General features: G+C 40.7%; 1 protein-coding gene across 1 annotated transcript in view; it reads left to right on the top strand.

Annotated features, from left to right (window-relative positions):
* LOC136875692 (leukocyte elastase inhibitor) overlaps window positions 1–21,968 on the top strand; it is a 102,160-nt gene extending 80,192 nt beyond the window's left edge. Inside the window, exons 7-8 of the mRNA XM_068228278.1 lie at window positions 2,283–2,409; window positions 21,666–21,968. Of these exons, the coding sequence (XP_068084379.1) occupies window positions 2,283–2,409; window positions 21,666–21,811 (273 nt within the window). The 3' untranslated portion in view covers window positions 21,812–21,968. The remainder of the gene's footprint in view (window positions 1–2,282; window positions 2,410–21,665) is intronic.
* Window positions 21,969–26,256: the final 4,288 nt, after the last annotated feature.

Below are 26,256 nucleotides of genomic sequence, written 5' to 3'. Positions count from 1 at the left end.
TTGAATTCCAAATGTATATTCATTTTATGATCTTACCTACACTTAAAACCTCCTCTTACGCGCATTCGTCTTTTAATGTAATTCCAAGCATCTCTCCAGTGATAGATCGAAACATTCCAATTCTTCCCAGTCCAAAATGTGCAACAATTTCTTACCACTTATGCTTTGTCTGGAAATCACCTAGAACAAATGGAGGTGCTTCTATCCTATGCTTTTTTTAAAGAGGTTGATATAAATGACGTAAAACGAGTTATGTATTCTCACAGATCAAATGCTGTTGGACACGATAACATACCTCTGTCTTTCTACAAATATATACCATTGGCACCATTTTCCCGATCGTAACACGCATTATTAACTACTGTTTAACCAAAAGAATGCCATTGTCATCCCAATCCCGAAAAAGGATGCACCAAGTATTCCTTCAGATTACCGACCAGTTTCTATCCTACCACCCCTGTCCAAAGTGGTGGAACGCCTGCGAGTAAATCCTTAGGTCCTTTACGCTTTACTTGGCTCTTAGGAAATCAGGCTTTAAAAGAGCATAATACCACGACAGGTCTGCTTGAAAGTGACAGATGACATTAGATATGCAATCGACAAAAAACGTTTGAAAATGCTTAGACTACTCTTCTAGATTTCAGTAGCACATTTGATACTGTCGATCCAACGTTGCTTCTTTCCTAATTACTGTACTTAAATTTTAGCCAGAAATTGTTGGGATTTTTCTATTCTTACCTCACAAACCGCCGGCAGTGTGTGATTGCAAATAATAATATATCAACGTGGCGAACAAAAAAAATTGGTGCCCCGCAAGGGTCCGTTCTGCCCCCCCCCCCTCTTGTTCATTTTATATATAAATGATATAACCAGATCAATTAGGCACTGCAAGTACCATCTTTATCCTGATGATTTGCGAACTATTTACCACACTAGAACTAATAATTTACACAACAAGCAATATGTAATGTAAATGCTGATCTTTAGCTAATTAATGGCTATGCAAATAAAAACAAACTTAAAAAAACCCACAAAACGCAAGCCATTAACATCGGTACATGATGGAATCTTTCCATTTTAAAACCAAATTGCATTCCTCCAATAAATATAAATAATAATGTAATACCTTATTGTGAATCAGTTTCTAACTTTGGAATTATTACAACGGAAACTCTAAACTGGTCAGCGCAAGTTTCGAATATCTGTAAAATGTTGTATCGCAGCTTGTACCCCTTGAAAGGGTTCCGAAATGTATTCCCTCCATCACTAAAAATTAAACTAGTTCAGTTATTATTATTTCCCATTTTCGACACCTGTGATGTAAATTTTACGGATATAACAAATGAATTATGCTTCAAACTACAACGCACTCAAAGCGCCTGCCTTATATATGCTATGGATTTCTGGTATGACGCTCGAGTTTGTCCCTACTATAAACAATTTTCTTGGATACCACTAGACGACAGACGAATACCACATTCAAATATTCTTGTGTACCAGGTGCTTTCAGAAAATATCCCTGCTTAACCTCTCAAGCAATTTTCGTTACCTTGGTTCTTTACATCTTCACGATACTCGCTCAGTGTCCCTCCTAGAAGTATCTGTCCACCGAACAACCACATACCATCGATCATTCACTATCACCGCTTCGGGATGGTGGAATGCTCTTCCCAAAGTCATCAAGAATGCTGCATAAAAACATATATTTAGACCCTCTTACCAGCAGTTTCTCGTTAAGTGCTTCCAGCAAGATACTTGTATGAGTGGAGCGAGTGATTGTGTGTGAGAATCAAGTTATGAGATTATTGTACAATGAAATTAAAAATTGGGTTAATATGAAAATGTAATTAAATTAAAACATCCGTTCTGTTTTTAACAATTAGAAGTAAACATAGCTAGTAGTAATTACAGTATTTGACTTAAATCTAGAATTGCAAAAATACAATTATATAAATAAAATTTAATTTTTTTTTCACGTTTACTAGTATTTTTACCTTCGTATTTCGTTGTGTACTGAAAATATTTTTTTTCAAATCTGTATTTTGCAGACAGTTCCTGTTCGTTTTTTGAGTGTGTATGTATATATATATATTGTCTTAAACATTACTCTTACTTGCAGTTATTAGTATTTTAAGTTTATCAATGTCATTGTAGTATATAGGTAATAATATGTGTGTGGTTAAGTGTAGGAAAGGGCCAGCAGCCCTAAATTCACCACAGAAAATAAAGGCTTTATCTATGTTCCTCTATATTTTAGTTTGAATACGTTGTTTACCTTTCAGCTCGGTGTGGCTGAATTATTCATCGGCGGAGACTTCTCCGGAATGTCTAACGAGAGGTTGGCCTTAATACAGCAAATTTACGTTAGGAATGAAGAAAAAGGAACGGGATTCGCTGGATTTGAATATGGTAATTCGATTTTCTCATAGTAAGGTAAACTATTTACATTAAGTTCTCTTCATTCACCGCTAAGGCTCGAACTCTGTGTACAAGCAAGATCGAGAGGTTAATGGATATAATTTATATGATTTACACTGACTGACAGAGCAAATGCAACACCAAGGAGGAGTGGTTCGGAAGGGATGAAAGTTGGGGAAAAAACAGAGACGACACGGACGAATAATTGATGTTTATTTCAAACCGATATGCAGGTTACACAATGCGCACGGCATCGACTCAGTAGGATGTAGGACCACCGCGAGCGGCGATGCACGCAGAAACACGTCGAGGTACAGAGTCAATAAGAGTGCGGATGGTGTCCTGAGGGATGGTTCTCCATTCTCTGTCAACCATTTGCCACAGTTGGTCGTTCGTACGAGGCTGGGGCAGAGTTTGCAAACGGCGTCCAATGAGATCCCACACGTGTTCGATTGGTGAGAGATCCGGAGAGTACGCTGGCCACGGAAGTATCTGTACACCTCGTAGAGCCTGTTGGGAGATGCGAGCAGTGTGTGGGCGGGCATTATCCTGCTGAAACAGAGCATTGGGCAGCCCTTGAAGGTACTGGAGTGCCACCGGCCGCAGCACATGCTGCACGTAGCGGTGGGCATTTAACGTGCCTTGAATACGCACTAGAGGTGACGTGGAATCATACGCAATAGCGCCCCAAACCATGATGCCGCGTTGTCTAGCGGTAGGGCGCTCCACAGTTACGGCCGGATTTGACCTTTCTCCACGCCGACGCCACACGCGTCTGCGGTGACTATCACTGACAGAACAGAAGCGTGACTCATCGGAGAACACGACGTTCCGCCATTCCCTCATCCAAGTCGCTCTAGCCCGGCACCATGCCAGGCGCACGTCTATGCTGTGGAGTCAATGGTAGTCTTCTGAGTGGACGTCGGGAGAGCAGGCCTCCTTCAACCAATCGACGGGAAATTGTTCTGGTCGATATTGGAACAGCCAGGGTGTCTTGCACATGCTGAAGAATGGCGGTTGACGTGGCGTGCGGGGCTGCCACCGCTTGGCGGCGGATGCGCCGATCCTCGCGTGCTGACGTCACTCGGGCTGCGCCTGGACCCCTCGCACGTGCCACATGTCCCTGCGCCAACCATCTTCGCCACAGGGACTGCACCGTGGACACATCCCTATGGGTATCGGCTGCGATTTGACGAAGCGACCAACCTGCCCTTCTCAGCCCGATCACGATACCCCTCGTAAAGTCGTCTGTCTGCTGGAAATGCCTCCGTTGACGGCGGCCTGGCATTCTTAGCTATACACGTGTCCTGTGGCACACGACAACACGTTCTACAATGACTGTCGGCTGAGAAATCACGGTACGAAGTGGGCCATTTGCCAACGCCGCGTCCCATTTATCGTTCGCTACGTGCGCAGCACAGTGGCGCATTTCACATCATGAGCATACCTCAGTGACGTCAGTCTACCCTGCAATTGGCATAAAGTTCTGACCACTCCTTCTTGGTGTTGCATTTGCTTTGTCAGTCAGTGTATATATAGAAACCAAAATAGATAATCATTAATCAACTAATGTGTCAGCAGCATTGTTACGTAACAGTAGTAGAAAGAACACGTGCATACGCGTGAAGGTCGAAGAATTGGCGCCACACTAATCCTTACAGCTACTGACGCCAGCGGCTTCGGAAAAATATCCGAACAACTACACAATTACTGCATCGAATGGGATTGCACAAAAATAGTTCACTTCGGAATCGAATTCCCTCTCAGTAGTATGAGCAATGTATGTTCTAAAACAATAGGTCCTGAGTCAGAATTTTCCCATGAGGTCATTGACCTCTAGTTGAGTAGTAGAGCAACGTTGGTTCTAGGCCATTGAACGCGGATTAACGTCATAACCTTGAGTACGAGAGCTAGCCAAACCTCACAGACTCCATTCGAGGGGCCTAATTGGTCACTAAGTTATATGGGGTGCTTTTGACGCCCTTTAGGTGATGTAAAATGAAATGGCGTATGGCTTTTAGTGCCATGAGTGTCCGGGGACAGGTACGGCTCACCAGGTGCAGGTCTTTTTAGCTGATTCCTGTAGGCGACCTGCGCTTCGTGATGATCATGAAATGATGATGAAGACAACAAATACACACAACCCCCGTGCCAGCAAAATTAACCAATGATGGTTAAAATTCCCAACCCTGTCGGGAAACGAACCCGGGACCCCTCTGACCAATGGCCAGAAAGCTAACCTTTTAGACATTGAGCCGGACTTTAGGTGAGGTTACCTGGTCGTACGCAAACGTACGAGGACAATGCTAAATTCACTGGCCAACCTGGAGTTATTTTGACCGCTAGGTGAGGTTATGAATTCATGCACTTACGTATGAGGACAATGCTAACCTCACGGGTCATCTGGAGAAGCCGAATCGGACGGCCCCCTTTGAGGAGCCGAGTCGGAAAGGTCACGGACCCGTTTGGAGGAGCCGAATCTATCGGGCGCCCATGGAGTAGCCATAAATCGGTTAGGTGACCTGCAAATGAGGTTAAGACGTCCTTATGACGTATTAACCTAACCTTGCGCACGAACACGAGCCTAGCATCACACACAGGCTCCCCTTGGATGAGTCCAATCGGTTAGATGACTGTTAGTTCAGGTTATGACGTGTCAAACTAACCTCGCTACGAGGAATGCCAACCTAACCACAGATGGGTTCCTCCTGGAGGAGCCGAACTAATGAAGTGAATTGTAGGTGTTGTTAATGCATGCGTTAATCTAACCTTGGCTACGAACGTTAACGTAACCTCAAACACGCCCTTTGTCGTGTCCCCCTTGGAGTAGTGAGGGAGCTGTGACGTAATAAGTGCGAGTGATTTAAAAATGCATGCTTATCTTTATATAACCGAACGCACAGGCCGTCTCCTGACTGAGCTGTGACGTCACAACGTGACAAATGACTATCAGATACCGCTACAAACATATCAGTGCGCTCTCGCGGCAACTTTGTGAGTTATTGTAATCAGAAGACTATCAGATGTCGCTAGAGACATAACAGTGCACACTCGACGCGACTTCGTGAGTTACTGTAAATGAGCGAATATTTGATCCCGCTAGATACATAAACATAGGGGAATAGCTACTGCTCATGTATATCAGCTTGAGGTACACTTAGACGGCGAGTTTGCAAGTTACTGAAGAACTGATTATTCACGCACTCACAGGCTCTTTGCCCGGCATGGTGTTCTTGGTATAGTGACGGAGGTGTGACGTAATAAGCGCGGGCGATTTAGGTATGCATTCTTATGTTTACATAACCGAACGCGCAGGCCTTCTCCTGAGAGAGCTGTGATGTCACAGCGTGGGTGATTTGAAATGCGGACTGCTGACTAAGGCTGCATGACGTTATAACCTAACGTGTATCCATTCGTTGTTCCGTTTCTCTACTGTGTCGGGTTTGTTGTCAGATCAATCTTATAAGATGGATTTTATTGTAACCAGAATTCCTTCCTGACGTCAAACTCAATAGGGAAGATAATAAGATCAAATGATTGACATGATATATGATAGTAGGAAGGTTGAGTTAAAAGCCGGTTCTCCTGTCGAATAGCATCGAGAGATCTGATCAAGGCTTTAGTTCTCCATCTGACGGCCAAATATCTATCAGCAGCGTTGTATGCCCTCACTCCATGTGAATACCGCGGAGAGGATTGGAATTTAATCAAGGATTTTCTGGGCACACAATATAGTAATTAGAAATTGTATACCACTACTTACCTTACCCTGCCAGGCTTAATGGCTCAGATGGTTGAGACGCTGGCCTTCCGTCGCAAAATATGTAGGTTCGACCATATTTACATAATGCTGACTGAATACTTCAGCCTTCTGTAAATTCTCAGAACTAGACTGTCCTCAGCCTAAATTTTCATAAAAATAAAATGGTGACGGCTAGGAAAACATTTGATACGTGTGCGGAGGGAAAGTGAATGCATTAAATAGAATACCTTAAATTTAATAAAATATATATTGTATAAATATTTACGAAATTAAACAAATTACAACCAGTTACACTACAGTGTTTGTTATGCTGCCGACATGTTTGCTGTACTCCTTAACATTGTGAAGAGGTAGCGTGCTTCCAAAATTGTAATGCCCCTTGCAGCATTAAAATTAAACAGAAACATTTGTTGACTATGAAAATAAGTTTTCAATATACTGTACATTATGCATGTTATACTTCGCAAAGTAGTTGATGCATTTCTCACCTTAATGTCATCGATGTATTTAGTTCCTTCCTGAATCTTTATCAGGCGCTGTATAGAAGGTAAAAAGTTCATCCATACACTGTCTACAGTTTACAATCTTCGGATTAGGTCCATCGCAATCGCATTCGATGTGATTTTCACTTCGATAATTGTAATGTAGTGGACAGCGTCTGCATGAAACTGCATCGATTGAAATCTTACTGAGAAGAGATAGGATGTCCCTAAAAGCATCTACGGAAGGAGCAGCGTACGTAGATAAAAATCCTGGTGGTAAGCACTGAATAGAATATTTTGTCATCCACTATATGGTTCGACGTTTATAGAATATCTTAATAGTTTCACTTACTTCAGTGAGGTAAATAAGATGTAGCGTATTAGTTTCGCTGGTAGGCGAAATGGATGCAAATTCACAGTTTTGTTTATTATCAAGACGATTGTCTATGACCGTGTAGTCGTTTTCTTCTATGCGTTCCATTGCGTACGGTGTAGAAGCACACACTGATGTTAATGAAGAAGGGCTATCGTTATTTATAGTCTTGTAACAATATTCGTTAGTGGATGGTAAGTAACGTCACTCGTATGCATAATAAGTGAATACAGCTTATAAATCTCATATTTATTCCGTATTGGCTCAACACAACTAAGGTTAAGTTATGAGTAGGTTCCCACCTTCCAATACTTATCAATTTCTATATAATAGGTTTATTAATTACATAATATAACCATATAATCTCTAGTACATGTTTCGTTCCGATTATGGAACATCTTCAGCTGAAATTTAACAAAATGGCAAGACAATTAAAACACATTGATGTTATGATGATACAAAAGCTAAAAGATATGATAAAATGGCACGAAGATTAAAACTTATAATTATGATGATGAAATAAAGTTCATTCATGTTGGTTAAAAACTCAACAAGTCAGTGTTCAAATGACGAAATAAAAACGACGATAAGGTTCTTCTTCATGTTGGAGACGTGTACATTTTGTTAATCTTGAAGATAAATTTGAGAAATACAAGATTTTCTTAATGTATATTTATCGGGGGAACTCTTGATAAAATAACCGTAGTTGAAGTTGAGTTGTGGTTAGATTATTGAAATGAGTCTGAAACGAGAAAAGAATGAGTAAAATAGAGGATATTATAATTATATGTTTTAATCTTCGTGCCATTTTATCATATCTTTTAGCTTTTGTATCATCATAACATCAATGTGTTTTAATTGTCTTGCCATTTTGTTAAATTTTAGCTGAAGATGTTCCATAATCGGAACGAGACATGTACTAGAGGTTATATGGTTTATATTATATATTATATAATATATATATTATATAATATATATATTATATATTATATGGTTTATATTATGTAATTAATAAACCTATTGTGTAGAAATTGATAAGTATTGGAAGGTGGAAACCTACTCATAACTTAACCTTAACCTTAGTTGTGTCAGAAGGAATATTTTCAGATGTTTCAAATTCTAAACGAATATCAATAGAAGATTCTTTTATAGATTCTTCATGATAAGAGCAGGCTATAACTACAATCGGTGCTTTATTTTTAAATTATTCAGGCGAAAATAGCGGACGATCTTCTTTCTGATAACACCACGATTGGAATTTACAAAACATGTCATAGAGCTACCCAAATTTACTTTTCTCAAAATTAATGTCCATGTTTTCGTAGGGATACGTAATTCCGTTTAGATATGGTCAAATATTTCTTAATTTACAGTGACCAAACTGTGAGCTATCTTTTTCATAGTTGAATTTACGATGGGTTAGAAATCCACAAATAATATACAAAGGCTTTTCAGTAAAACGTGAAGTTTTAACAGCCCAGCTATCCTTGGTTGTTGATCTCTCCAAATAGAACGGCGATTATGCTATCAGTTTTGTAATACGACTTACCGTTTAGCCACCAATTATCCCGAAAAGAAGACCTGCACCGTCATTAAAATTTCATCCTTATTTCGATATTTTCGGGGGCCAAGAGTTATACCTTTGCATAGAATGGAGTATTTCCCCAAAGAAAAGAGTGTCCAGGTTTCGGGATTAGCACGGAGTAATTAAGGAAGAAAATAATACAGTTAAGAAAGATGAAATTAATAGAAAATAGGATTATAACTGAGAACAGCGGGATAGTAGAAATATGTGAATACCAAGTGGATGAGTTGGAATATCAAATGCCCCTCGATAAATTATAATGGTATGAGTTACGGATATAACAAAGCGGTAACAGAGGAGAACTTTAGGCGCAAGGATTCATAGGTAAACGGATAAGAAGATGAGTAGTAGTGTTATTACTTAAGGTATTCAAGGTCGGTTATAACCTCCAACGATATTCCGTCAATATCCCGCAGAATGGCCGATTGATGTCTCGATTGCGTTCTACCCAAGGCACAAACACGCATTTACAGAAATGATGAAGAAAATGGCAATACGTTACTTCCCTGCTGTCAGGCAGTCAGAGACGTTGCCATGGTAACCTGTACGCTCGTTGTCGGTCTGTCGGTCACTCAATGCAGAGCATGATACCCGCAGATAATAGTTAGTTTCTCCTTCATTTGAAGAGAAAGCTATATTATGACCATAACAATAGTTGTTTATAATGGAGATACGTTTCACATACAGCCCACGGATTTTACAGAAAATCAATAGTATAAGAGAAAGTTGAGGAAAACTTTTCTGGTTTTCCTATAAACCAATCGCCTATTCAAAGGTGTTTAAATTACATGCATATCATAACCTTCTCCGAGATGAATATACTCCAAACGTGACGTTTGGTCGAGATCGATCCAGCCATTTCGCCGTGATGCTGGAACAGACAAACAGACAAAAGAACAAAGAGGCACGGAAAATAGAAACTAAATAATCGGTCTTGAGTTGACCTAGAAGGGATGAATATCTGAAAAATTGTCAAAACAAACGAAATTACAGACAGCAGACCCCTGAAACTTAATTGATACAAACAACGTCTGCACTTCTTCTGATATAACGCATGTGCTCAAGTGGAATGGGTAAGTCTCCATAGCTATCGAGATAACATACTTTAAATTTGCGTTTTACGTAAGCAACGTAATGAGTTGTCTAAGTTAATTACAGCACACTCACCTTCACGTGGGCATGCTGGTAGTTGATCGCGCACATACACACTGCAAAAGTAATGAATACCTAGTTGTTTAGCGAGTGTGAAACTTCTTTGTGGGTTTGAGCTCGATGTGGCACTGTATTCAGTAGACGTTCTTTGGTGATATGTAGATGCGAAGCCCTTCTTTGTAAGGCGCTAGCGTCATGTGTACGCCTTTGCCTCGTTATGCAATCGCCCCCATTGTTTTGTTATGATGTTCATTCTCTTTCAACTGCTGCTTCGCTTCTTCTACAGCCTTAACAGTACTTGCTACAGCACTAGCACCACCTGACAAAGACCCTAATGCTGCTAGTCCAGCAAACAGCGCAGGAAGAAATCCTCCTCGTTTTGGTACAGGAATAATTCGTGCACGTTTACAAAACATTGCTCTGTACTTAGAATAAATTCTCGCTCTTTCTGCGGAAGTGCATTGGTAACGGATACTTGCGGATTATACTCCCCTCGAGTAGCTTTTCGTGCAGGCTTTACAACTTCCTTCCATCCAACAGTTTTAGTTTTCTGCCTCAACGTCTTGATATCATTATTTCACCATTTGCCATTTGCCTCTTCAACAGCAATTTGTGAACTGACAGTTACTTGATGTTTCGTTTGATATACATATATATTTTTATTGCCTACTTTATTATTCACCGGGCGAGCTGGCCGTGCGCGTAGAGGCGCGCGGCTGTGAGCTTGCAACCGGGAGAAAGTAGGTTCGAATCCCACTATCGGCAACCCTGAAAATGTTTTTCCGTAGTTTCCCATTTCCGCACCAGGCAAATGCTGGGGCTGTACCTTAATTAAGGCCACGGCCGCTTCCTTCCAACTCCTAGGCCTTTCCTATCCCATCGTCGCCATAAGAAGACCTATCTGTGTCAGCTCGACGTAAAGCCGATAGCAAAAACTTTATTATTCAGTTACCATGTACATTATAAAGCAGCAAGACACACTACCTGTTAGTGACATAATGCCATATTTCTCACCTAGTTCTTATACAACTACAAAAAGACGTCATGGAACATTGTTTCCTTTTACTATTCGATGTATTATATTTTTCCCATCGGGATGTGGGAAGACAAATCTTTTACACTCAGTACCTCCTCAAATGGCATACGCTTCGAGAATATCTACGTTTTCGCAATGTCACTCTATCAACCACCATATACTATTCTACAAATTGTAATACACAACCTGGTTAAAGTTGGTTTGAAATATTTTCAATTTAATGCACATGAGCACGTACCATCACCGGATGATGTGCTTCCCAATTTTCTTATGATCTTTGACGATGTCGCTACAGAACAGCAAAACATTATTCGCGCATACTTTAGCATGGGACGACATGAATATATAGATAGGATCTATTTATGTCAGACCTATTTTCGTGTGCCTAAACAGTTGATGCGCGATAACGCAAATATTATTGTGCATTTTCGGCAAGATGAAAGCAACATTCGACATGCGTATGATGATCATGTTTACACTCATGACATTCAAGAATTTAAACGTTTGTGTGCTACATGCTGGTCATCACATCGTTACGGCTTTTTAGTTATTGATGAAGACGGTGATGTTCATTACGTACGGTTTCGCATGGGTTTTCAATATTTTATATGCATTAACACAGAGTTACAGACTCCACTTGGTAAAAAGCCGTCATCATGACAACATCCAGCAAAGAGATTACACAACGTACAATCCGTACTCGAAACAATATTCGACGAAAATTTAAAGAGCTTAAACGTATTCAAGCTGGCACTGATTTATTTTTGAAAACGCAACTAGGTGCACCACTGAAAAACATTTCAATTGTCCTGCATGGCCCAACTCTACTACAAGTTCTGTTTCTATGAAAACATCTCATGATAAAGAGAAGCAAGAGCAAGAAGAGCCTGGAGAAGAAGGAGATGAAGAGAAGCAGGATGTGTAAGAGGAGAATCAGGATAGGGATGGAGAGGATGAGGAAGAAGAACTTAACGATATTTCAAAAACTAAGCGAATTATGTTTTTAACTACAGATGTTATTGTTGAAACACATATTACATCAACACGAGATCTATCTTCTTTGTCTGAGGTTACGGTAACACCATGGTGTCCTAATCAGTTTAAGACTTTTATTCAAAATATCTATGTAACTCTCCTTGCTCCTTTTATAGAAAAACTCTTTACAGAAAAAACTGATACAACTTACAGTATTCGCTATGAAGTCGACTGTTTCTTGATAGGTAATGCAAATGTTAAGATTAATGCCAACATTCTCACCGTAAGAGCTGTTACCTATAAACCTAATAGAGGTATCTTAGAATTTCTTTTCTCACGAGTACCTGACCAGGACATAATTTCCAAAGATGATCTTAAAAAATAAAGAAATAACTTTTGCTACTTATGCAACACGACTTAATTACAAGAGGACAGAATCTGTAAATGCAAATAAGAGTCGCAAGTATCGAGAGTTTAATTCTAGGCTGTTTCTTTCACATCAACCGACTGCACGTGGTCTTGATATTAACCACAAGCCTTTGTTGACATATGTAGACGTAAGATACTGGCATGACCCTAACTTACTCGTAGAACACAACTTTTAAGAGATTCACAAGATGCTGGTCACACAGACCTGGAATCAGAAATTCTAGAAATAGAGAATTACGACATGCGGGTATTATACAGTAATGCCTCGTCAAGATAAGATCTCACCCGTAAGGATAAGCATCGCACACGAGTTACATAAACTTGCTTGTCACACCTACTGTCGCAGACACGTTATTACACGCGGAAAAGATGATCTCTGGCAAGTAGACTTAGTAGACATGATTCAATATGCCTCTAGCAATAAGGGGTATATATATCTATTTACTGTCATTGATGTGTACTCTAGGTTTGCTTTTGCACAACTTGCGCGTTCTAAGACAGCAGCTCAAGTCAAAGACGCATTTAAACATATTGTTGAACAATCAAAATGCTGCCCAAAACTTATTCGAATCGATCAAAGTAAAGTGTTTTACAACAGGGATTTTTCTTCTTATCTGAAGTTACTGGGCATTCATCACTACTCTACGTACAGCAATATCAAGACAAGTGTTGTAGAACCCTTTCACCGTACACTCAAATCAATGATATGGCGAGAATTTGCAGCTCAGTGTTCATATCGTTAGAGTGAACTGCTACCTAGACTCGTGTCTACCCACAACGATACACCTCATCGCCCTGTCGGCACAAAGCCACGTCTTGTTACTAAGAATACCCCACGCTTAGATGCTATTCATCTTGTAATGAAGACGGCTGATCAGCGCCGCCATCGCTTTAAAAAGGTGATTTCGTTCGCATCAGCGAACACAAGTCTAATCTTGCAAAATGATACACACCTGAAAGGAGCACAGAAATGTTTTATATCAAGAGTGTTAAGCTTACTAATCCAGTTACGTATTTACTTCCCGATCTTTCAGGACAGCCTATTTAAGAAGGATTCTACATCGAAGAACTGCAGAAAACAAATTACCCTGAACACTATTTAATCCAACTTGTTATTCGTCGTTGTGAAACTAAACTGTATGTCAAATGTCTTGGTTTTATTAACAACTTCACTTAATGGATTAATAAAGAGGATGTACATTAATACTTGATTATTTTTATTCTTGAACCTCTACCTCTCATTTCTTGTACAGCATAAGACAAGTTTAAACATGTCAACATTTTTACTATTAGTCAATTTATTATGTGATTAGGACAGGATTAATGTTAAAAATCTAACAACACCTGTTTAATGCTACCTCCCAGTAACAGTTTTCCTTTGATATCACCAGCAACGACAAGTGCTGCTATCTTCTCAGCAACTGTAGCATTAGGTGCCGTCACACGCTGCATAGTTTTATGATGCAGATTTTCAACTTCTACACGTCTTAGTTCAGGTTCTTCTTGACGATAAGCAATGTCGTGCTCTTTGCGGGCAGCATCCAACATTTTGATACCAGGATCACCAAGTGCCAAGAGGACGTCAAGTCGAGTTCCAGGTCCACAGTACTGGTAACTAGGAAGATGAAGCTCAAAAGTAAGACGATCAATTACCTTATTGATGAGTCCATGCCCAGCATGCTTCCTCACTTTTCTCCCAGCACGATTCTTCACCCTTTTTTGCGACAGCTTGCTTACTCTTTTCGCAGGCATGATAAGTTTTTATAAGCGAAGACAACTCGTTAGTTTTAGGTCCGTGTTACAGTTTAATGAGTTGAAAGGTACGGCACTGTCTCACTGAAGGTATCTTACCTAATCATGATCTAAACTCTGAATCTCTGACAAAATAGGATCTTGAGTCAACTCACGAGGCACCTTATCCCGGATCTCCTTTACTGCCTTCGCAGCTACCATGACCAAAAACGCCTTTGGTAATGCATTCAACTATTCTTCAGTAAAAGTGTTTAGTTTCTTTGCGAGCGTAAACCTTAACGATCGCCTTTTGAACTGCGTTAAACTTGTATCACATAGAATGACGTGATTTCTTTTCTCTAAAAAATGCTTCTTTCACACTGTTGCCATTTCGACACTGCAATTCACATATCTTGTTCACCTCCTGGCATGCACTGGGACCCAACCAATAGAAGAGCATGCATACACGGCGTGAACACTGTTCAGTTCTTTCTCAACTATGCTCCTTGAGATGAGTTTAAATGATGGACATCCCAATTCGTGCATGTCGATATTTTCACATGTTGATGGTAGATACTCACGCAACAATTCCTTATTTTCTCAACCCTTTAAAAACAAGATCTTTCCTTGACAAATGAGCGTTCGTGGTCACAGCTAGAAAGTGATAAGGTACACCTTTTCGTCCCCATTGTAGACCTAATTTTTTCTATCCATTGTGTCTGCTTTTTGTCTTCATCCTTTTGCAAACAGTAAGGGAAAGGTGGGCTAAATACTAAACTTACGAGTTTCGGCGCTCACAACACAATGCAATCCAACACAGCCACCTCTTTGAACACAAATTAGTTACCGTTCACCTTAAAGCCTTGTACATCAACTATTAATGTTCTGTCATAATGGAACATGGCGCTGTACTCTCTATCACAGTATCTTAGAGAGTAAAGAAAATATTCTCACTTATAGCATATTTAAGGGCTTGAGTTTATCAGAGAGTGACATTGAAAACGTACAAGTCTGAAAATGCGTAACCTTATCGACGTGATCGCTGCCTGTTAAAACAGTGTGACCTTAGTATGGCACGTGCTCAGTACCGCTATTATACAACTGCACATAAAGTATGTGCAATGTGTTTGATTCTCAGCTCTGTTACGGAATTTTCAAATTGGTACAAGGCCTGAAACCGAGTCAACTCTGGCATATGTGCTCAACTAAGTTGAGGTGCGTTTTAGGTGAAGGAGGAGGAGGAGGATGAGGAAGAGGAAGAGGAGGAGGGGTGTTTATAGTTATTTGCCCGTAAAATAGAGACGAAAATCATTGAGCAGACCTCTCGACGCTATTCGACAGGAATAGTCTACGTGCCACTATCGGGTTTAACCCCCCCTCTTCTTGCTATCATATATCATGTCATTTATTTCATATTATTACTTTCCCTGATGAGGTTGAAGTCAGGAGATGCATCTGGTTATAAAAATCAATCTTGACAGGTCCAACCCTTGTCCAGTTTCTCTACGGTGTCGTGTATGAGGTAAGGTGAACCTGTAGAGTTTGCGATGGAAGGCCATCCTCTCAACCGTCTGAACCATTCAGCCTATTAGGGTAAGGTAGATTGTATACAATTTCTTATTACTAGATTGTGTGCCCAAAATCCTTTATTAAATTGCCATACTTTCCGCAATGTTCACAGATGGAGAACTGATGCCTTGAGCATACCTCTCGATGCTATTTGACAGGAGAAGGCTATGTGCCACTACCGGCTTCTACCCTCTCCCTTCGTACTATCATGCATTATGTCATTCATTTCATATTATCCTCCTGATGAGGTTGACGTCAGTAAGGTCTTCCGGTTACAATAAAATCCATCTTAAAAGATTCATCTCACGACAAATCCGACACCGTAGAGAAACGGGACAACGAATGGACACGCGTTAGGTTATAACCTCATGCAGCCTTAGCCAGCAGTCCGCATTTCAAATCATCACGCTGTGACGTCACAGCTGCCTCAGGAGAAGGCCTGTGCGTTCGGTTATGTAAACATAAGCATGCATCTTTAAATCGCTGGCGCTTATTACGTCACACCTTCGTCACTACACCAAGAACACTAAGACTGACAAAGAACTTGTGAGTGCGTGACTAATCCGTTTTACAGTAACTTGCAAAATTCGCTGTCAGAGTGTACCTCAAGCTGATGTACATGCGCACTAGCTATTCCCCCTGTTTACCTCTTGAGCGGGATCTAATAGTCATTTGTTTACAGTAACTCACGAAGTTGCGGCGAGAGTGCACTGTTATGTCTCTAGCGAGATCTGATAGTCTTTTGATTACAGTAACTCGCGATGTCACCGCTGAGCGCACTGATATGTATGTAGCGGGAACTGATATTCACTTGTCACGCTGTGACGTCACAACTCTGTCAGGGGAAGGCCGGCGCGTTCGGTTATATAAAGATAAGGGGGCATTTATAAATCCTCTGTCACTACTCCGAGGGGCATACAACAAATAGCATGTGTGATGTTAGGTTACGGTTCGTGGCCAATGTTAGGTTAACACACGTGCTAACCACACCTACAAGTCACCTCACTAGTTTGGCCCCTCCATGGAAAACACCTCTGACGTTAAGTTGGCTTTTCTCATGGCGAGGTTAGGTTAACACGTCGTAAGCTGAACTAACAGTCACCTAACCGATAGGACTCCTCCAAGGGGAGCCTGTGTGTGAGGTTAGGTTAGCGTTCGTGCGCAAGTTAAAGTTAAGACCTCATAATGACGTCTTAAGATCACCTGCAGGTCACTTAACCAATTTGTGGCTCCTCCATGGGCGCCCGATCGATTCGGCTCCTCCAAAGGGGTCCGTGACCTTTCCGACTTGTCTCCTCCAAGGCGGGGCTGTCCGATTCGGCTCCTCCAAATTGGCCCGTGAAGTTAACATTGCCCTCGTACGTAACGGTATGACGTCATAATCTCACCTAAGGGAGCCAGAACACCCCAGATCATTTCCTGACCAATTAGGCCCCTTCAAAGGAGTGTATGAGTTTAGGCATGCTCTCGTACGCAAGGTTATGACGTCACTCAGCGTTCAGTTGTCCAGAACTTATATAGATATTACTAGTCAACTAGGGGTCAATGACCTAGTGGGAAAATTCTCACTCAGCACCCATTGTTTTAGAACATACATTGTTCGTATTACACCTTTCATTTCCAAACTTCTGTTAAAAATCCATTTTAACCAAAACTGTGACCAAAATAGAGAGTTTTCTTACTTTTGTAAGGGTTAGCGTCTTACAAGTTTCCAAGAAACGGCGAAGCATACCTACCTCCTCGTTGGCGACGTGATCTGCCTGCGCGATTTTGAATATTCTGCGATATGGCAGCATTTGAAATGTCTTAAAAATTATAAACTAGTTGTAGAGTCCTCGTTCATAGGTCAATCATACAGCCCGTGCAAGGTTATCTATCTTCCCAGTTATATTTATCCATATTCATGCAGGCTGTTTTACTCGGGACGCAACAGGAAGCCCATCTATCGGAGATGAGTGACAACAGAAGAGAAAAATCACAACACAACAATGGTCAATTTAAGCTTATTGTTGTTCAGTTTTACGAGCTTTCGATATTGTACTGTAGGCCTTCACATTTAGTTTTCTTTCAACTGTGGAATTAGAGCATCTGATATCAAGGCTCCTCTTCCATGACTTCCTCCTCTTTTATTCTTCAAGCGATCGTTCTGTTAGGGGTTTTCTCATTTTTATAATCATCATCATCATCCTCAAAATTCCCTTGTCGATATGGACCAATAACCTTGCAGTTTTATACCTTAAAATCATCACAAAATCATCGCCAGTTAACAAGACTGAACAATATTTCTATGTTAGCAGTGCTCGGAGATGATAGAAACTAAGCAACAAACTTCGAAATCGATGAATATCTCTCTTATCATAGCCGGTACGGTAAAACTGTATAAGACAAATGATCGGAAATTTAGTTCTATATAACTTTAGTTATGTTGTATTATCGAATGGAACACTAATAACATGGATATTTGAGAATAAAATTTCAGGGCTTCCCCTGAACTACTATTTCACTCAGCGTGATTAACATGATTTATAGCCTAGATTGTAGAGCCTCATTCCCCGAATTCACATTCCGATTTTCATTACATTCGCTTCAGCCATTTTCTCGTGATTCGGACAGATAGGCAAAGATGACGGATAATTAAAAGAAGTTCATCTCCTTGTTACTATGGACACGACCAATACAGAAATACCATTCATTTTATATTCTGATCAATTTACAGACAAAAGTCTTATTGTATATACCAGGTGGCTCACGGACGCCGTACTTTCTACTTATAAATGTCCCGCATGCATAAGTGATGTGTGGGGTGTCTACCAACTGATTTTAATAGGGAAACTACTGCCAGTGGGCAGGTTACGTCAGAATATGAAGAGACAAGAAACAGAGTCACACTCGCAGCATGTTACTCAGCGTCGCCGGTCGAATGGACCCCTTGCAATAGTAAACATCGTTTTCGACCGCACAGTTCTAGGCTGGTGTATGCTACAGCCGCAGTATATTTGCTGTCTGCATATCGGCAGTAGCTAGTGTGATCAGCAGCGGTGAATACACAGACATTATTTTAATCTGAACAATCTGGTCGGAATGCAACAGAAGCTCCAAACAGACGTATGCCTTCTACATACGTACTTCACCGAACAGTATTAGTTTTTGTTTCATACATGCAACTCTTCCATCGAGTGGAATGTCTACACGTGTATAAATAAATAAGTTATTAGATTTCATTTACTGCATCTTTTTTTGTGCTAGGGGCTTTACGTCGCACCGACACAGATAGGTCTTATGGCAACGATGGGATAGGAAAGGCCTAGGAGTTGGAAGGAAGCGGCCATGGCCTTAATTAAGGTACAGCCCCAGCATTTGGCTGGTGTGAAAATGGGAAACCACGGAGAACCATCTTCAGGGCTGCCGATAGCGGGATTCGAACCTACTATCTCCTGGATGCAAGCTCATAGCCGCGCGCCTCTACGCGCACGGCCAACTCGCCCGGTACTACTGCTTCCTTGGCGTGTCTACAAACAGTAGCGGCGGTTAGGGGGTGGGGTGAGGAGGGACAGTCGCTGCCACCCGCACTTTGTAGAGTAAATATGGCATTTATTCCATTTTAGCCAGCTGGAACTAGAAATTATTTTTAATAAAATTGTACAAGCCTTGTTGTCTTATGTGCTAAATCTTTCCTTTACTGTATAGCGCTACGGCAAGTAGTGGAGACGTTGCATGTGCTGTGAGGAAGGGTAGTAGGGGTACACATTTTTGCCGAGGGGGTGGCCACGGAGGTATAATTCACCCGCTCGCCGCGCGCATTCGTCAGTCTCTTTATTGTCTGTTAGTTACTTAGTGTGTATTCAAATACTACATGATTATTAATTGCATAATCATACCGTACATCTATGTAATTGTACAGGGCGATATCTGGCTGTGGGGTTACGGGCGTGCAGTTGTGAGCTTGCACTTGGGAGATAATGGTTTCGAATACCATTGTCGACACCACTGAAGATGGTTTTCCGTGGTATCCCATTTTCATACCAGGCAAACGCTGAGGCTGTACCTTAATTAAGGCCACGGTCGCTTCCTTCCCATAAGTTCTATCTGTGTCGGTGCGACATAAAGTCAATTGTAAAAACAGATATATTTAATTGTAATTGTAATTTCAACGCGAGAGAATACCAACTTTACATTCACCGGACTAAATTATTTCGTTTGTATTATGCTTTTTTATAAGTAAATGTAATTAATCAGCCCCGTGGATTAGGCCTATTCGTAATAATAGTTTCTTTGAGTTTTTGATTCAATGCTGTATAATAAAATTTTCACCAGGTCTCACTACGGGGAATTTACTTAATAAATAACATAACACAAAGAAATAACATAGGAACGTTGGTATTAGCTCCTGTTGCAATACGATTACAACTGAATATTTTTTTTTTTTACAATTGGCTTTACGTCGCACCGACATAGATAGGATTTATGGCGACGATGAGACAGAAAAGGGCTGCGCGTGGAAAGGAAGCGACCGTGGCCTTAAATAAGGTACAGACCCAGCACTTGCCTGCTGTGAAAATGGGAAACCACGGACAATCATCTTCAGGGCTGCTGACAGTGGGATTCGAAACTACTATCTCCCGAATGCAAACTCCGAGCTGCACGACCGTAACCCCACCGCCACCTCGCCCGGTATAATTACATAGAAGTACGGCATGATTATGCAATTAAAATAATTTAGTATTTGAATACTCACTAAGAAACTAACAGACACTAAAGAGACTGCCAGACTGATGAATGCGCGCGACAAGTGGGTGAATTATAACTCAGTGGCCACGACCTCGGCAAAAATTTGTACCCCTACTACCCTTCCTCACAGCACATGCAACGTCTCCACTACTTGCCGTAGCACTATACAGCAAAGGAAATATTTAGATTATAAGACAATAAGGCTTGTACAAATAGCTTTTTTAAAAATAATTCCTAGTTCCTGCTGGCTAAAATGGATAAATGCCATATTTACTCTACAAAGTGCGGGTGGGAGCGACTGTCCCTCACCCCACCCCCTAACCGCCGCTACTGTTTGTAGACACGCAAAAGATGCAGTAGTACCGGTCGAGTTGGCCGTGCGCGGAGAGGCGCGCGGCTATGAGCTTGCATCCGGGAGATAGTAGGTTCGAATCCCACTATCGGCAGCCCTGAAGATGGTTTTCCGTGGTTTCCCATTTTCACACCAGGCAAATGCTGGGGCTGTACCTTAATTAAGGCCACGGCCGCTTCCTTCCAACTCCTAGGCCTTTCCTATACAATCGTCGCAATAAGACCTATCTGTGTCGGTGCGACGTAAAGCCCCTAGCAAGAAAAAATGCAGTAAATGAAATCTAATAACTTATTTATTTTACACGTGTAGACATTCCACTCGATGGAAGAGTTGCATGTATGAAACAAAAACTAATACTGTTCGGTGAAGTACGTATGTAGAAGGCATACGTCTGTTTGGAGCTTCTGTTGCATTCCGACCAGATTGTTCAGATTAAAATAATGTCTGTGTATTCACCGCTGCTGATCACACTAGCTACTGCCGATATGCAGACAGCAAATATACTGCGGCTGTAGCATACACCAGCCTAGAACTGTGCGGTCGAAAACGATGTTTACTAATGCAAGGGGTGCATTCGACCGGCAACGCTGAGTAACATGCTGCGAGTGTGACTCTGTTTCTTATCTCTTCATATTCTGACGTAACCTGCCCGCTGGCAGTAGTTCCCCTGTTAAAATCAGTTGGTAGACACCCCACACATCACTTATGCATGCGGGACATTTATAAGTACAAAGTACGGCGTCCGTGAGCCACCTGGTATATATATATTTTCCGTTCGAAATTATTTACCCTCTTAGCAAACATATTTATTGCGACGATTATTGGATCTTGAAAAAGAAAGAAAACCTATTTTTGCACCGAAGTATAACAAAGTAAATCTCAGAAGTTAGACAGGACGACATAAATCATTCCTAGATCTTCCTTTCTGAACGGCAAATAGATGTTACTGAATGTTACGTGCGTGCTAAATAGCGACGGAGACGAATGTTTCGATACTGACCTCCGGGAGCGTCTGGGACTGATAAATAATAATAACTGTTAGCTAACATTTGATATTGCTCTTCTGTTACAGGACCTGATGTATTTGCAAGAACTTCCAAGGTAGTGAGACCCCCGCGGGAGTTTATTGCTGACCATCCCTTCACGTACATGTTCATAGAGGAAGAGAAAGGAACCATTATGATCATTGGACGGGTGAAGCAACCTTCTCCATTTTAGGAACTGTGGAGCCTGGAGCATAGGAAACGCAAAGCAAAAGTAGAACCGTGATACCAACTGGCCGTTAGTCATTTATTGTTGACATTTGAAGAAAAGTCAAAGAGTAAGTTTTTCAAATCAGTTTTATTGTATATAACTGATTCGTAAGTAAACACTATCATTTAAATGAAAGAATGTGCTTACATTATTTTTCTAATTGACCTTGTCTCCATTTTTCAGATTTACAAGTATAAAATAGCAATAAGTATAAGAAGAAAAATTAGTCGTTTTTAGTCGCAAGCTTTGGACGAAACTCTGTTACTCTATTAGAAGTTTGTCCACTATCAACGATATTCAGTAAAATAATTCACTTGACAAATTTTCAGTTCTTCATTAATTACTCATTTCATATATTTTCAGCCATTAACTGCGTTGGTCGAACCACTCTTCCACTTCCATTTAGCCACCGCCGAAATTGATGATTACCTGGTTGTGTTTCCCATTAATAACGAAATGTATAAATTTGATTGCTCTCTATAGTTCTAAAACCTTCCTCTCCATCACGTTTCATGATCATTATTTTTTTTATTAAGGAAATCCTACAATAAGACCAGAAATACTTTATGTTTTATGACGAAATTGGTCAATCAGTCAAGTTGTCATTAGGGCTAATTGAATAAATACTCAAATTTGAAAGGCATTCTTGCCTCACATGATGACCGTGATTAAAATCATTCATTAATTCGAATCACTTTTACGAACATTCCTTCCCTTGTTGAGAAACAGATGAAAATAAGAAAAAATCAGCATTGGACTACAGGGTATGCTCTGCTGAATATTGCATTTCAAGCTTCAGAATTCTTAGCGTTATCGACCATGTTGCACGGTTGTCAATATCATATTTTGTGCCTAGTGGAGTTGTCCTCCTCGTGACAAAAACAAATAACTACAGTATTGGAAACCACTTCTTGTATCCACACATACGCGCGCGCGCACACACATTCACACGCACGTACACAGCACATTCACACAGTGCTACAGTATCAACTGGGGAAGTGCTTCATTCGCAACGTACAGTGTTTGTGTTCGAATAGCACTTTAATGTAGAGACCAATTTTTCATCTGGAAGATAGTATGCTGTTTTATCGACTAAGTAAAATATTCCTACTCGTAGCATATATAAAGGCATGAGTTTACGAGGGAGAGAGAGCCTGTTAGTGAACAAGTCTAAACATGCATAACCATGTCCATGTGATCACTGAATGGTATAACAATTGATCTGCCACGCCATCTCGTCCCAACATAGCTTTGAATTAAAGTACTGAGTGTGGTCTCCACCACCTCCACCTCCTCTTCACCCTCCTCCTCCTCCTCCTCATCCTTAGTGCCCTTTAGCATTTTACTGTAATTTAGCCCTTACGCCACCTGCGTATGATCAAAATAATAGTCGTCATCTTTTTCAGAATTCCAAGCTCAGCTCCGAAACCCTGAGGTTACTCTCAAGGTATTAGCAATGCGTAAGTTTTAGACGTTAAACCACCTCCCAAAGGACAATGCATACTCGCCATCTTGTTCAAAAGTCGTAGCTCTGCTCCGAGGCGTCACGGTAGCCTACAACGTTATTCCTATATAAACAACTAGCTGTACCCACGGCTTCGCTCGCCAGGATTTCGTAATTTGATAAATATTAATTATTCCTCGGTACTGTACTAATACCTTATCTGAAAATCCCTAAAGTATAAACACTCGCCGAAAAATTGCATTTCATTTACCCCAGAACCTCTTTGTAAACCACGTTTGTGGCATTGCCTTTTGGTTCTAAGATGACCAAGCTATTGGCAGAGCTAAATCTGGAACATGCGTTATGGAACTCTATATGTGAGAAACACTCCTCTTTTAAATCGAAAGAAAGAAAGAAAGGGTTTCTTTATTTCTAAAGGGGATTCCAAATGCCAATTTTCACGTCTGTAAAATCTTAATTTTTGAGATATAAGTATCCTCATAAAGAGAATTCAACCCATTGTCAACTTATATTCGATCTCCAGCTTAAGTTGGTTTCCAAAACTGAAAAGGACGTGTTTCATTATTTTTAAAGGAGATTACAAATACGAATTTTCACGTCTGTAACATGTTAAGTTTATGAGATGAACTCATTTTAAAAACTGCCACACTCCTTGGCTGAGTGGTCAGCGTTGAGGCGTTCGGTTCACAGGGTTTCGGTTTCGAATCCGGGCTGAGTTGGAGAATTAAATAGCGTGTGATTAATTCTTCTGGCTCGGGGACAGGTTGTTTGTGTTTGTCCCAACACTCCCCTCTTCATATTCACTCAACACACCACGTTACCAACCACAACAAGAACACGCAATCGTAATTACATCCCTAAACATAGGGTTGGCGTCAGGAAGGGCATCAAGCCGTAAAACAGGGTTAAATCTACATTTGCAACACAGCTCGCACCCGCGCCCCCTTAGGTGTGGGAAAAGTGGTAGAAGAAGAAGATACTCATTTTAAAAATTCACCAACATTTTTAATATTTCACCGCTTAAGTGGATTTTCCAAAAATGTGTTCATTTATTTTTAAATGAGATTCCAAGCACCAATTTTAACGTCTGTAACATATTCAGTTTCTGAGATATATGTATCATCATATAAATAATTTAAATCCTTCCTCATTTCTTTACACCTCCCTCCCATCACATCTTAAGTGGATTCTATGAAAACAAAAATTTGTGTACTTTTATTTATAAAGGAGATTACCAGTTTTCATGTCTGTAACATGTTAGGTTTTTGTGATATATTGTAGATAATCTCGCTGTTGTAGAATCTTGGAGCTGACGTTGCCATGGTTACGGCAGTTAATTTCTTTATCCGATTCCTGGAACAGAGGTAGTGTAGTGCAAATATTTCCATAATGGATGGTTTTAGGGCCTTAAAGCATGTTTTTCCAGCCCGTAGGATATACCGCGTTTTTTTGCGTCAAAGGGCTTAAATTGAGCTTTGTTTCGTCCTTGGTCGAAAAAATTCGATATTTCACATATATTAGCCTCTTATTTTTCTGTATCTCACGGTGCCTCATTGAATTGTTTTGAAAATTAAATACAGCCCATGTCCCTCAGGGATAATGAATATTTATATTATTAAAATATGTTGTTAGGATCGGTCCGATAGTTTCTGAGATTAGCCATTACATACATACAAATTTTGCCTCTTTATATATATTAGTATAAATGTATACGTACTAAGCCTGACACCACTTGCCTAAGAGCAATGCATAGTCTCAATCTAGTTCAAAAGTAGTATTTGAGCTTCGAGGCCCCATGGTAGCCCACTAGAGATAAGCAAATCACACATATTAAGCCTTACACTACCCCCCTATGAAGAATGCATAGTCGCTATCTTGTTCAGAATTTCAACATCAGCTTCGAAGCCCTGAGGTTACCCAGAACAATTATGGTGGCTATCCTGTCTAGTCAGGTTAAGCCTGCACACGTAGCCAGCATGACGCCATGTGAAGCCTGCACACGTGGTTAGCCTGCCGTCATGTGAGGTTAAGCGTGCACTCAAAGACACTGCCATCATGTAAGGTTAAGCCTGCGTGACGTTATGTAGGGTTAAGATTGTATACGTGGTCAGCATGAAGTTATTTGAAGTAAAGCCTACACTCATACAGCGTTCGGTTATGTGTGATTTAGCCTGCATACGCAGTCAGCGTGACGTCATATCAGGTTAAGCCTGCACAACTCAGCCAGCGTAATGTTATGCCGTCATGTGAAGTTTAGAATTCACACGTGGTTTGCCACGCTCACTTCTCGAATCGTGCACGCCCACTTTTCAATCTTACCGCGCTTTTAAAAATGACTTACGTGGTGTTTGCAAGAAATCCTGGCAAGGAGATATATGAAGCCATTCTGTTAACGACAGCATCAACAGTGGATAGGGTCAAGTACCTTCTTCGGACAGGATTTCATTTCGTACTGACCGAAGCATTCAATAGTGACTCTATAATGATGGTTTTAGCGATCTGCGGCAAATGTGAGACAACAATGATGTGCTGAATGCTAGAGCTGTCATTTTTAGTCTCAACCTCATTTTTGAAGACGGGATTCCTGACTATTCCTGCTAGCAGTAACGTGGCACTTCTGTGTTCGCAAATGCGGAAGAAAATCTCCCATACACTTCTCAAGATCAGCGCAGTGCAGCACATTTAGCAGAGCAAGTTACGTGTATCCTTGAGGATCTGCGCAAGTCCCTGGTAATTTACTTCTATGCTTACGTTAGGTAATGTTTAATTATATTGTACAATAACTATTTTTCCATTGTTAGAATGAGGCACGATGTAAAATCCGAATTTTTTTCTTTCAGAATGGTCCTACCCATGTACCGGTACGAAAGTATAATGTCTATCGCATATATATGTTATTTTTTCCTAAAAGCACTCCTGAAAATCAAGTGTGACTTCTACTTGA

Source organism: Anabrus simplex, chromosome 6 (genome assembly GCF_040414725.1).
Source record: "Anabrus simplex isolate iqAnaSimp1 chromosome 6, ASM4041472v1, whole genome shotgun sequence".
Lineage (NCBI taxonomy): Eukaryota > Metazoa > Arthropoda > Insecta > Orthoptera > Tettigoniidae > Anabrus > Anabrus simplex.
This window is presented reverse-complemented; position numbering and strand designations above follow the sequence as displayed.